This window comes from Oryzias melastigma, linkage group LG21 (assembly GCF_002922805.2).
Source record: "Oryzias melastigma strain HK-1 linkage group LG21, ASM292280v2, whole genome shotgun sequence".
NCBI lineage: Eukaryota > Metazoa > Chordata > Actinopteri > Beloniformes > Adrianichthyidae > Oryzias > Oryzias melastigma.
In genome coordinates, this window is record NC_050532.1 from 4,902,143 (window position 1) to 4,915,142 (window position 13,000).

General features: G+C 38.1%; 2 protein-coding genes across 2 annotated transcripts; one reads left to right on the plus strand and one right to left on the minus strand.

The window, feature by feature from the left end:
• The first annotated feature begins 939 nt into the window (after window positions 1-939).
• Window positions 940-6,397, plus strand: zgc:162944 (uncharacterized protein LOC569993 homolog). The gene is made up of 4 exons (XM_024286828.2): window positions 940-1,177; window positions 3,271-3,442; window positions 3,523-3,721; window positions 5,999-6,397. Exons 1-4 carry the CDS (start codon window positions 983-985, stop codon window positions 6,192-6,194), a joined length of 762 nt encoding a protein of 253 aa, XP_024142596.1. The 5' UTR covers window positions 940-982; the 3' UTR covers window positions 6,195-6,397.
• Window positions 6,332-9,984, minus strand: acod1 (aconitate decarboxylase 1). Its single transcript, XM_024286825.2, has 5 exons — window positions 9,892-9,984; window positions 9,594-9,755; window positions 9,350-9,439; window positions 9,074-9,273; window positions 6,332-7,369 (listed from the first exon to the last, which is right to left on the minus strand). Exons 1-5 carry the CDS (start codon window positions 9,901-9,903, stop codon window positions 6,400-6,402), a joined length of 1,434 nt encoding a protein of 477 aa, XP_024142593.1. The 5' UTR covers window positions 9,904-9,984; the 3' UTR covers window positions 6,332-6,399.
• Between the last annotated feature and the right edge of the window lie 3,016 nt (window positions 9,985-13,000).

Here is a 13,000-nt window from a genome sequence, read left to right on the forward strand (position 1 = left end):
TGTTGTAAACATGCTTGTTAATTATTTCAAACATGTTAACAGCCTTTAATATGGTACAGATAGTGAATAGTTATATTAATAACAACAACAGCAACAACAACTAAAATAAGAAAACAGGGGGTAGATATTAAGAAAAAAGGAAGCATTTGGGATGTTCTCTGTGACATGAAACAAACAAATACGTAAATAAATCAAATCAAATCATTAAAAATGTTTAAGAAAGTATTTTCTAATAATTTCAATAGGCACTCCAATTTGTCTCCTGATATATTATTTTAATATTTCCTCATTATTATGATGTAATTTGCTCAAATAATTTCTTAAATATTGCAAAAACAATTTTTCTAATGAAAATATGCACCTATTTTTTAAGCTTGATGAGGATATGTTGTAATGATTTAGAAAAGTGTCTACTTGCATAATTAAAACGTAGTTCATGTTTGTCATTTAATTTATGGATTTTTAAATATCTGAGTCTGTGTTGGCAAAGTACAAATAACCAATCAGAGGTTAATTATTTAACACATTTAGGTAAAGAAAAGAAATAATAAAAAGTTAATTAAAGCTAAGTAGGGGTGGGTTTGTATAAATTCGATTCCTCCAACTTTCTTTTAAGCAATTTATTAGACTCCTTTCGACAAACTAATATGTCATGTACTTTCTGCAAAAGAGACAATGTCTCTATGTATGATTAATAATTTTCATGTATGTGCATTTCCCAAATAGTTTTATGACTTATTATTCAAAGTTTAATATACCTCGTTATAGAAATATATTCTTTCGCTTTCATGTTTTGTATTATTTTTTGCTTTGATTGTTTGATTGAAATTAACCATTTCTAAATCTGGCAAACGAGATTAGACCAGAACGAGCTGCAGTTTCCACGTTTTGCCGCATGATGGCAGCATTGCACGGTGTCACCTGCGCACCAACGTTTATTTTGGAGTGCAGAAGAAGCGGTTGCACACAGGGGGCGTCCATCATGCTTACGCTGCTCCACAGTTGTGGTAGAGGTCTGTTGAGCGCCAGAACACACCAGAACTTAAGGAAAAGTTATTACTCCGCACAGATGGCGAAGCGTGTGGCCGTGGTGCTGGCGGGCTGCGGGGTTTATGACGGCAGCGAGATCCACGAGGCCTCCGCCGTGCTGGTGCATCTGAGCAGAGGAGGCGCGACAGTGAGTGAAGGAGCGAGTTTGGGGTTAAGGGTGACAGGAGGGCAGGAGGAGCGCCATATCGTCTCTATAAGCTCATATGAGGCCTTTTCTTGCGCAGTTTTCTAGTTTTTCTTTAGTTGTGGTGTCAGTGACACCTGAGTGACCTCTAGTGCCGCTCGTTTACATTACTGTGTGCAGCTTCAATGGATCAAAGTTCCTCTGTTTGTCTTCAACAGAAAGCTTTTATTGGTGGATGCGTTGGTTGACCTCATCAAATTATTAGTAATGCAAAAAAACAGCGTTTCAGATTAAAATAATTTGAAAAAAATAAAGAGAAAAAAAATGTGTACAAATTGGAAATTAACTACATTCCCTAAAAGCACCGCTGTATGTCTGACTCAGAGGAAGGCAGCTATTCCTGCCAGTTTTTGGGGGACCAGCTGTTCCCCTATGGGAGTGTCATTTCCAGGAGGCAGTGCAGATTATTCATGACTTGATGATGAACATTGTGTTTTTAACATGTTCTTGTTGCATTTTTCTGATGATGGAGGTCATATATAAAGAACATTGTTATTAAAATTGTATTTCTTTATTCAAATTGTTGTGAATCAGGAGCAGACGAAAAGATTATTAAAAAAAAAAAAAAAGACCTGTACGGCTGGATATCTCCAGTATTGCCCACCGCTTTTACTGCAGCAGTAATGTTAGGTTAGGGGGTGTGAGGGTCTGTAAGCTAGCGGCAGAAAGTGTGTAAACAGATTGGTGATGGGAAGTGGGGGAGGGCTTACTTTGCAACAACAGTCTACATATTCCAATGAACTAGTGGACTTTATATGAGAACTCTCAAATAGTGCTGCCACAAACAATTATTTTAATAGTCGACTAATCAGGTCGTGCGCAAACTAAATATATAAAGCACACATCTTGACCATCAGTAGCTTTGAACTAGCTAAAAACTAAATATAAAGCATTACTTGCAAAAGTGCTGAAGATGCTAGTGCTGATAGCTAAAGATGCTGAAATTGATAGCTGAAATCGCTGAAGTTGATAGTCAGCTAAAATTTTAGTTTAATGCCAAATTAACCCAAAAAAACTGATAGAAGCCCAAGTTAGCGAAAACAGCTAGCATGAAGCTGAAATATTAGCTAAACTCCAAATTAGCCTAAAAAACAAACAAAAAAAGCTTAAACTAGCCAAAACAGCTAGCATGTAGCTGAAATATTAGCTAAACTCCAAAATAGCCTAAAAAATCTTAATAAATGCTAAAATAGCCCATAAAGCTAGCGTAATGCCATTATAACTTTTAACTTTACTACATTCTGACTCCATATAATATAAAGTAACGAATAATCGACTATTAAATTAGTCGTTGACTATTTTAATAGTCGATTAATCATGGCAGTACTACTCTCAAACAGTCGATGGATGAACTACTGCCGTTCTGCAGAAACTATGTCCCAGAAAACAACAGGTTTTTAGACTTTGTCTTTAAAACAACGGTGGTGGTGGTTCACTTTCGGCTTATCCCTTTCGGGGTCGCCACAGCGTAACAGCACCCACTGTTTCGCATCAGTGATTTGGCAGAGTTTTTAAGCCAGATGCCCTTCCTGACCCAACTCTGTACTTGAGGGGCACAGGGACCCAGTTAGGCAGCAGCGTCAAGGGTCTTGCCTAAGGACCCAATCTGGATGGGGATCAGTGGACAACCCTGGGAATCGAACCCAGGGCTTCTGCGTTGCCAGCCCTTCACCTAGCCCACTGAGCCACCAAGTCTTAAAAACAACGGCATAATCATAATTAAATCACTTAGAGCACTTTAAAAAACTGTCAAGACATGATTAAAGTGGGACTTGAAGAAAAAAAACATTCATCATGGAAAAATTATCCAGAAGTTATCAACAGACATCATGGTTAAACATTTCATGCGTCATTTGACATTTATGTGTCAAATAAGGTGTTCCTATTAATTTATAGTGCTTTCATAATTAGTTCTCTTCTTGATTTAAAATAAGTCTGTCCCCTCTTGTGTCCAGTTGACTTATTCTTTGACATGTTCAGGCAGGAATTGCACTTGTGATGTACAACGTTCGATTTAACTAAGCGCTGTGTTGCAGGTGCAGATGTTTGCTCCCAACATCGAGCAGATGCATGTCGTCAACCACCTGAAAGGTGAACCCGCCGAGGAGAAGCGAAACGTGCTCGTGGAGAGTGCACGGCTCGCCCGCGGAAACATCCAGGATCTGTCTAAACTGAGCGTCAAAGACCACGATGCTGTAATTTTTCCAGGTCTGGAGAACGTTCTCTTGTCTCCTCATATCTGTACAAACAAAAACAGAAGTTGAATCTTTGTCATTTTTGCTTCTCAGGTGGTTTCGGAGCAGCAAAGAACCTCTGCACGTGGGCGGTGCAGGGGAAGGACTGCTCCGTGAACGACGAGGTGAAGGCGGCTCTGCAGGCGTTCCACGGCGAGGGCAAACCCATCGGCCTCTGCTGCATCTCACCCGTCCTGGCTGCCAAGGTGTTTCCGGGGTGTGAGGTCACTGTTGGCGTGGAAAAGGATGAGAGGTCGGTCTGATGGGTGTAATCCAGAGATCTGCAACCTTTTACTCTGAAAGAGCCACTTGGGTCGATTTCTCACTATTATTGAATATAAATCAACTATTGTTTTTTGGCATACTTATATAAATAGAAAATGTTTATTTTTTTCAAAATCTGAAATGATTTATAGCTTTTTACAGAGGTTCAAATAGCTTCCTTTCAAAATAAAAGACACCAATAGAGCAAATGTAGTAGGTAGTGTAATTTCAACATTGGAGAGGAAAAAAAAAAGTTTTTTTTTTCAACGGTTGTTGTGTATTTCAGCCAAAAATGTGCAAATCAAATTCACCAAAATTAAATTGGAGCTAATTAAATGACCTTTACAGTGTTTTTAGAACCACTTAAAATCCTTTAATGTGTTGAAAAATAGAAAATCTGCCTTATAATCTGGAGCGTCGTAACCCAGAAGAACCCTTGGTGACATCAGTGTAATAGAAGAACATCAGAAATGTGTTGCACATTTGATTAATTGCACATAATTTTCCCTTTAAGGAAAAATAGTTCTGGGTTAATCATGAATTCTGGTTGTGCTTATTGATCTCCAATTGGTTTTCAGGCACACAAAAGACAAAAATCTGTTAAAATATTTAGTCCAACTTTCTTAAACTATAAAGGCAAACTGCTTGATGGTTTGTTGGGGCATTGTCAGTACTTTATAAAATTAAAAACATTTTATCTCGAGGGCCATAATGGAGCTACAGGTTGCAGACCCCTGATGTAATTAAAAATATTTATTTCAAGTGGACATGAAAGGATTTCCAGTCTTTTTGTCCCTTATAGATGAAAACATTGATGCACAAGTTCTGTTTTTGTTCATGTAAAACTGTAAAACATACAGTGGGGCAGAAAGGTATTGAATCAGCCACCAATTGTGTAAGTTCTCCCACAAAGATGAGGCCTGTGATTTTCATCATAAGTAGACCTCAACTATGAGAGACAAAATGAGAAAAAAAATCCATAAAATCACATTGTCTGATTTTTTGTGAATTTATTTGTAAATTATGGTGGTCATCTACAAGCAAGCAAGATTTCTGTCTCTCACAGACCTGTAACTTCTTCTGTAAGAGGATCCTCTGTCCTCCAAAGAAACCTGGTTTCCTGTATTAATGACCCCTGTTTGAACACGTTATCAATATAAAAGACACCTGTCCACAACCTCAAACAGTCACACTCCAAACTCCACTATCTACCTGCTGTCTACCTGCACCGGGCTGGGAAGACTGAATCTGCAATAGATAAGCAGCTTGGAATGAAGAACTCAACTATGAGAGCAATTATAGGAAACAGAAGACGTACAAGACCACTAATAATCTCCCTCCATCTGAGGCTCCGTGCAAGATCTCACCCTGTGGGGTCAAAATGATCACAAAAATCCCAGAACCACACAGGAGAACTGAGTGAATGACCTGCAGAGAGCTGGGGCCAAAGTAACAAAGACTACCATCAGTAACTCACTACAAATCCTGCAGTTCCAGATGTGTCCTCCTGCTAAAGCCAGAACTAAAGTTTGCTAGAGAGCATCTGGATGATCCAGAAGAGGATTGGAAAATGTTCTATGGTCAGAGGAAACCTGAATAGAACTTTTTGATTAAAAACTCTAGTGTTTGGAAGAGAAAGAATTCTGATTTGCATCCAAAGAACACCATACCTACTGTAAAGCATAGAGGTGGAAGCATCATGATTTGGACTGTTTTTCAGTAGAGGGACCGGGCCGACTGATCCGTGTAAAGGAAAGAATTAATGGGACCGTGTATGGTCAGATTTACAGTGAAAACCACATTCTATCAGCAAGAGCATTGAAAATGAAACGTTTGAGTCTTTCAGCAAGACAACAATCCAAACTTAAACACACTGCTCTAGAGGAGATCTGCATGGAGGAATGGACCAAAATACCTGAAACAGTTGGTGAAGAGTTATAGAAAACGTTTGACTGCTGTCATTGCAGACAAAGAGTATATAAATGAGTATTGAGATGAACTTTTGCTATTGACCAAATACTTATTTTAATCCATAATTTAAATAGAAATTATTTAAAAATCAGACAATGTGATTTTCTGGATTTTTTTTCTCTTTTTGTCTCTTGTAGTTAAGGTATATCTATGATGAAAATTACAGGCCTCTCTCGTCTTTTTAAGTGGGAGAATTTCCACAATTGGTGGCTGATTAAATACTTTCTGCCCCACTGCATGTGTTTTTCTTTTGTGTGTGTTTGTGTTTCACACCCTCTCTTCCTGGCTCCTTCAGGTATCCGGATACCAGTGACACTGCAGCAGCCATCAACCAGCTGGGCTGCAAACACGTCAGCAAGAGCGTGACTGAGAGCCACGTGGACGGCAAGAACAAGCTGGTCACCACTTGCGCCTTCATGTGCAACGCCCCCATCCACGAGATCTTTGACGGAATCGGGTCGATGGTTCAGGGCGTCCTGAAACTCGCCTGATTTACTTTCGGTTTAGAAGACTGTAGAAATGGAGGGATGTTGTGAAATGATGTGACAAATAGAAGCTTTGTGTTTTTCTTTATATGCAGATTTAAATGTGAACCAGATTTCATTAAAATAACACCAAAACAGATAAATGTTTTTCCTTAGCTGAGTTTATTGCACATAAAATAAACAAGTACACTAAAAATGTGGATCCCTTCTGTTAAGATGTTCTTATGGCGTAATCACAAAGTTCTTCTTCAGAGCAGCTGCTGGTGTGCCTCAGGAATGAATACAGAGCTGAGCAATCTGTGATCTTCTCGATGTTCCCCACCACGTGCATCAGCCCCTCCACCCCTTCTGTACACAACACAGAGGAGGCATTCATCTGGAATTTGTCCAGCAGGTCCTCCTGGCTCAGTGGCTTCCTCCAGTGGCCGTAGAAGGTGTTGCACCTGGCTGTGCAGCTCAGCCCCTGGGCGGTTTCTATCTCCACCTCACAGTACATGTGATCAAAATTGGGCCGGTTATCTTCAGGCGTCCGCACCTCCACTTTGGACAGAAGCTCCTTCAGGGCGGAGCGGTTGATCTGAGCCGGATGGTAGGACGCCACTGTCACCTTGTCGTCCAGCAGAGCTGAGCCGGCGTTGAACTGGAACGAGTGCCTGGCCTGGTGCTCTGAGGCAGGGAAGGGGCAGTTGATGTACTTGGATGGAGGCACGTGCAGCGTGACGCGGCTGATCCGGCTGACATCAAAGCTCCCCTCTTTGCTTTGGAGCTTCCTGCGAGCTGCCAGACTCGCATCCACAACCCAGTGCATGGCCAGGTGAGCGGGGATCCGCTTGAACGCCACATCCTGCTCCTCCAGAATCCATTTAAAGGCACTGGAAGAGGAGTGAGCCATCGCCGAGGGGCTGTAGTCTTTATAGTAAACCCCAAAGCCGCTGCACATGTCAAGAACCGCCTGGTTTCCCTCCAGTCCAATCTGGGCCAGCTGAGCTGCCTCCAAGCCTCTCCGAGCCGCATTTCCTATGTGGAGGGGTTTGGTTTGTGTGGCGGCGTTGGCTAAAGGAGCCCCGGCAGAGGAAGCTGCGATTGCCAGAGCGTGACGGCACTGTGCAGGGGAGAGGCCAAGGAGTTTAGCTGAGGCTGCTGCGCTCCCCATCACCCCCACAACACTGGGAGGGTGGAACCTGTCGACAGATCCATGTGGTTACGTTAGAAGCTTCAGAAAAATGAGGGATGTAAAGTATACAGATACGTCCAGAACTGAGAGTAGCACCAGTATTAGTTCAAAACCACAGGTTATGTAGGTAAAAAGGTATAAAATCGATCAAGGTTTTTGGCAAACTTTGACAGTTTCTCCTTCTATTAAATCCGTTTAGGTCAAGGGTCAGCAACCTGAGACTCTGGAGCCACATGTGGCCCTTATACTTCTCCATGGTTGAATAAAAAAAACTATCTTTTTAAGTAATATGTAAGTGAGTCGTAAAAAAGAATAAACTAACCTAAACTTTACTCAACTCACAAACAGTTAAAGACAGCACGTTTCCCAAATCAAAACATTTTGGCAATTTTTGTGCACCGAAAGCCACAGAAAATCAATTAAAGGCCAGTGAGCACAAACACAATTAAGGCACACTGGATTATAAAGTAGATTTTATATTTTTTTAAAATAAATTTAAGGATTTTTATGGTTCGAAAATATGTTAAGGGTTACCAAATTAGCTCTGATTTAATTTTTAATTTATTCGATTTACAAATTTCCGGCTGAGATGCACCACAAACGGTAAACCTTTTTTTTTTTTTTTTTTATTAAATCCCTGCTGACTTTACTCTAACTATAACTACATTTGCTGCATTGAGATGATCCTATGTGGGACAGGGTGTCTTTTATGGAAGTCATGTAAACCTCTGTCAAAAGTTATAAACTATTTAATTTTTTTTTAAGCTCAGTTTTCTTTATGTTTACATTTTATTTGTGCCAAAAAAATAATTCATTTATATTAATTCTTGATGTAACTATAAAATCAGTGCTTTATTTTTCTATAGGGGGAAGTATAGATCAACCAAATCATTTAAATGTCTCCTGAAGTGTTAAAAGTTGCAGACCCATGATTTAGGTAAACAGTTAGTTTATGGATCTATTCATCAACCATGTGCAACGAAAGGAAGTCAGATATAAGAAAAATATTTTTTTTTTCTGTTTTACAAAATTGTAAAATTAACCAATCACAGGATGGTTGATCTCTGCCCTTAAAAGTGCTTTGCTTTTAACTGTAAATATATATATATGTAAAAAAAACCCTCATAATCCATTACAAATTAATGTATTCTGAAGAACAGGTCCTCAACCCTGCATAACTGCTCATGTCATATTTTATATACACATTTTGAAGACCTCTGTCTTATTATTATGATCCAAACTTTCCTTAAAAATCAATTTGACAGAACTTTGTTTTATGCTTTCTGCTCTGTAGTTCCTCATTATTCCACTAGGGGCAGTATAAGTGCTCTTTTCAAAATGGCTGCTTCCATGAAATCCCAAAAACACTTTTCGGAGGGAAAAGTTTTAGTTAATTTTCAAAACTTAATGGTGAGAATAACTCATCTGTTGCTGTTCATTTTTTAAAATCACTATTTTCTTTAATGAAAGAATGAAAATATTAGTTGACAATTCATTCTTTATCCGGTATTCACACCACGTTAAAATGTGTGGGTAAATATGGTAATTCATCCTAACAAATTGATACATCTATATTTCATAAAAAAAATGATTTTGCGTTTTTTTTTTTTAAATTTCATCAGTTCAATTCCAAATCAAGTTGAATTTTCTGTCAGTTTGTTGGTGTAATGGGCTTTACAGGGTTAAATACTACGCATCCTGCAGACCTCACCTCTCAGGGATGTTGTAGGCCTCTCTGGAGAACCTCATCAGCCTGCCCTGCACCTCGATGCCCACATTAAAGGCCAGCAGCAGGTCTAACCCAGTGGGCCTGCTGGGCATCGTCTCCGCCAGCGCCAACAGAGCGGGCAACACCGCCCCCGAGGGATGAGTGGCGGGGTGCCAGGTGTCATCAAAGTCCATGGAGTGAACCTGATGTAAAACAGAGCTGCTAATCCACACCAAAGAGCACGTAAATGAAGATCATTTGAGTCTGTTATGCACTTACTGCGATGCCGTTGACAAATGCAGCGAAATGAGGAGGGAGGGTTACATTTGATCTGCCCCAGACACTGCTCCTCTGATCCGCCGAGAACGACTGGATGAAAAGAGAAGGAAACGATGCTGAGTCATGAATGTGAGGAAAAAACTTTTCTCAAATAGTTATGTCATTCAGGATTTTCCTGATTCTTTTATTTTACAGCCTCAGTCTATGCAGACTTCCGTGGTGGAGTATGGGCAGTTTCCTGTACCTGGCTGTACTTGAGAGCCTTGTTGAAGACAGCCGTTCTGGTTCCCAGCAACCCAACACCCAGAGTGTCCAGCATCATCCTCTTGCTCCTGTTAATCACACCATCTGTCAGCTGGCTGGAGCCCAGGGCATGGATAGCAGCTCCAAAGCTCTCCGTGATACCCTGAGGAGGTGAAAGAGGGCAGCAAAAAGAAAAGATTCAGACCAAGAACTAAACAAGAGAACACACTACAAATAATTCAATATAAAAAGGTCTAAATTCAGAACATTTTAAACCCCATGAACACATATAGGAATACCTTTCGCAGCATCGTTGGCTCTTCAAATGCCAAACCTCAGGGATTTGTGGTCTTTTATATGTTATTACAGCCTCTGAGGGCTGGCCAGACAAATTTCCTAATTGTCTAAAAAACCAAAATGATGAGAAGTTGATACTTTCACAATGACTGGATGACTCCCTGTGACCCAAGAAAGCTGATAGTAAGTCATTTCTGGGAAATCCACACACTACATGCATCCTTGTCTGGTTTACTTCAATGAAAAATGAGCAGAGTGAAGAACAAAAGAGGCACGTGTTGGCTAAATTTGGCTTTTAAGTTTGAAATGATGAAAAAATCATCACCTTACAAAATAAGAAAAACTTTTGTAATATAATGGAAAATATATCCTATTTATTAATAAATATATTAAATATATCAGCAACTTGCTCGTATTTTAGAATGTATAGCAATACGTGAATTGACAACCTATTTATTTTTTTGATTCTCTGATATTTTGGTATGAAAACAAACTTTATTTCACAATTTTTTTGCATCTTTGTTTATATATATATATTTTATTAGACAGGAACTCAAAATGAGATTGTGCAACCTACATTTCCTTTTATAAAGAGATGGACAGACAACATGCTGGCACACAATAATTTATAAAATGCCATTGACTGTAATACTAAATAATTACTTACATCACCAAAACTATGAGAAAATATTTGTAAGTCATAGTTAGAGGTGTGTATTTGTAACATATATCAATCATATAAGTCTTGGTATTATGCAATATTTGCCGTTTTTTATACATGGTAATAAAGCATGCAATATATATTGTGATTTATACTTAAATGCGCTAGAATATTTTGACTGATATACAATGTCATATATTATATTATATTCCACATTATATTATCTTTCATAATATCAAACAACATAAGTCGCATGTTTTTATTTATATATATATAGATCACAGTACAAACATTTGTCACTTGTTTTTTGACAACAAATACATTAAGAAATGTTGGTTTCTGCCATGGGGAAGTTACGGAGAAGGAAATGGGTCACGAGTTTTTGGAGATTTACCGGAAAAGGACTATTTATGTTTAACTGCAAACACAGCTAAAAAAAATTGAACTTTACAAATATAAGATCTGTTTGTTTTGGATTTTTGTAAATCCTATTTTCTCATGTGATCAGAAGAGTCCTCATAAAAGTTAAAAAATTCTATCTTGTTTCAAATCTTTTTATAGCTTAGTCTAGCACCTTTTTACTTTCCATATTAATCCATCAATCCATTTTCCGAACTCATCTAATCCCTTTAAGGGTTATGAGGTTGCTGGAGCCTATCCTCACCACACTTGAGTGAAAGCAGGGTATATTTTAGACAGTTCACCAGTCTGTCATAGGCCACACATACACATTTACACTGAGGCACACATTTAAAGTAATCATTTAACCCATTATGCATCTTTTTGATTAGTGTTTGGAGAAAAGTCACACATACATGAGAACATGCAAACTCCACAAAGAGGAACCAGGACCTTCTTGCTGCGAGGGGAGAGTGTGTATCTATTAGGTTTTTACTTTGGGTTTCAACACTGTTGGGCATACATACCGGCAGATTGACAGTTTTTAATATTATTTTAGGTTTTATTTTTGTAATTTAAAGCTGAAATCTCTTAGTCTCTAACAATAATCTGTCTTTAATACATCAAAAAGTCAAAATTGTTCTATTTTTTATCTAAAAAATATTTTTAAGAGGAAAATAAAAAATAAACAAGCCACAACACATTAAAATCTTTGTGTGAAACACTGTTTCCAGGATTTGCTGCTTTATTTCTTGCCTCTGAGTTTAATTATCCATAATTAGAGGACTGTAAACCAAAGCACAACATGATTAACACACTTTATTACTTAGAATTGAAATGCATTTTGTTTTTTTTTAACTATGCATCACAACATTCAGAAATAATTAAAATTAACATAGATCCAGAATGCATCCGCACACAAAAGCTGTTTTCATTTGTTCATTATGAAGTTTTTTTCAAATTAAACACAGTTTTGTGTTTCAGTTTAATTAAACACTTAAAAACAAACATCGTAAAACTCTAAATTTAATCTAAAAGTTTGTATTTATAAGGGAAAATAACTCCTTTTTTGCCACATATTCTTTTTTCCTCGATTACTTTATTTCAGGATTGCCTCAGTGTTCTGGAGGAAATATTTTAATTTTGGTTTTACTTCCTCAAACAGCCTGTGAGGGTGGAGTTAGCATCACATGTGCATGTGAGCACGCAGGAATGTCCAGGGTTCCGGGTTCTAGTCAAGCATGAACTCCAAACACCACTCAGGATGATTGATGCTGAACCTCTGATTCAGGCTCAGGCTGAACTCAGAAAACCTGATCTCTGATGACAAACGTTTTGACCAACAACTGAACTTCTCAAGGAAATTTCTATGACAAATGGGAATCAGTTAAAAGGTCTGCATGGATCAGTTTGACTTTTTATTTGAAGACTGGTATGGGCTCAAACTGGGATCAGTTTGAGTGACAAACCATAGTGCAAAAAGTGCCTCAAAACCCCAAAATACATATAACCCAACCTGAATAACCCAGGAATTGGGTAAAAAAATAAACCAAGTGTGCTTAATGGAGTTGGTGACATTTTGAAAAATAAGATTGTAGATTTGAAAAATGTATTGTTTATACTTAAAGGAAAAATTGAAAATAAAAATGTAAATTTGAAACTTGAATGTAAATAAAAGCTTAAAACTTAAAACTGTTACCAAATGAAAAATAAGGTTTAGTTATAACAGCTGATGTTTGGTATTTACTTCTTTTGTTTTATTCTTCTTTTGATTTTTCTTCTTTGTTTTTAGTCCTTGTGGGGGCGGGGCTTTGAGCTCATTGGCTTCCGGGACAAATTTACAATTTAATTTTTTTTTATTTTCAACAACTCCTTTAAGTTTACAATGTTTACTTTCGAGTCTAAAATTGTTTTCAAATTACCTTTTTTTTAAATTCAAATTTACAAACTGGTTTTTCATTTACTTTAAGCTGATCTTCATTTGATCCCAGTTTATAAAGAAAAATGTATGAAAATGTTACATTTTGTCAGTATGTTACTATTTCCTGGAG

Excerpts from the sequence above, each read along its gene's own strand:
- zgc:162944 (XM_024286828.2), top strand. The coding sequence starts at position 983 with ATGCTTACGCTGCTCCACAGTTGTGGTAGAGGTCTGTTGAGCGCCAGA. Across the intron at positions 3,443-3,522 it reads CGATGCTGTAATTTTTCCAG|GTGGTTTCGGAGCAGCAAAG; the intron begins GTCTGGAGAACG and ends TTTGCTTCTCAG. Across the intron at positions 3,722-5,998 it reads GGCGTGGAAAAGGATGAGAG|GTATCCGGATACCAGTGACA; the intron begins GTCGGTCTGATG and ends TGGCTCCTTCAG.
- acod1 (XM_024286825.2), bottom strand. Across the intron at positions 9,440-9,593 it reads AGGCTCTCAAGTACAGCCAG|TCGTTCTCGGCGGATCAGAG; the intron begins GTACAGGAAACT and ends CTTTTCATCCAG. Across the intron at positions 7,370-9,073 it reads GCCTACAACATCCCTGAGAG|GTTCCACCCTCCCAGTGTTG; the intron begins GTGAGGTCTGCA and ends ATCTGTCGACAG.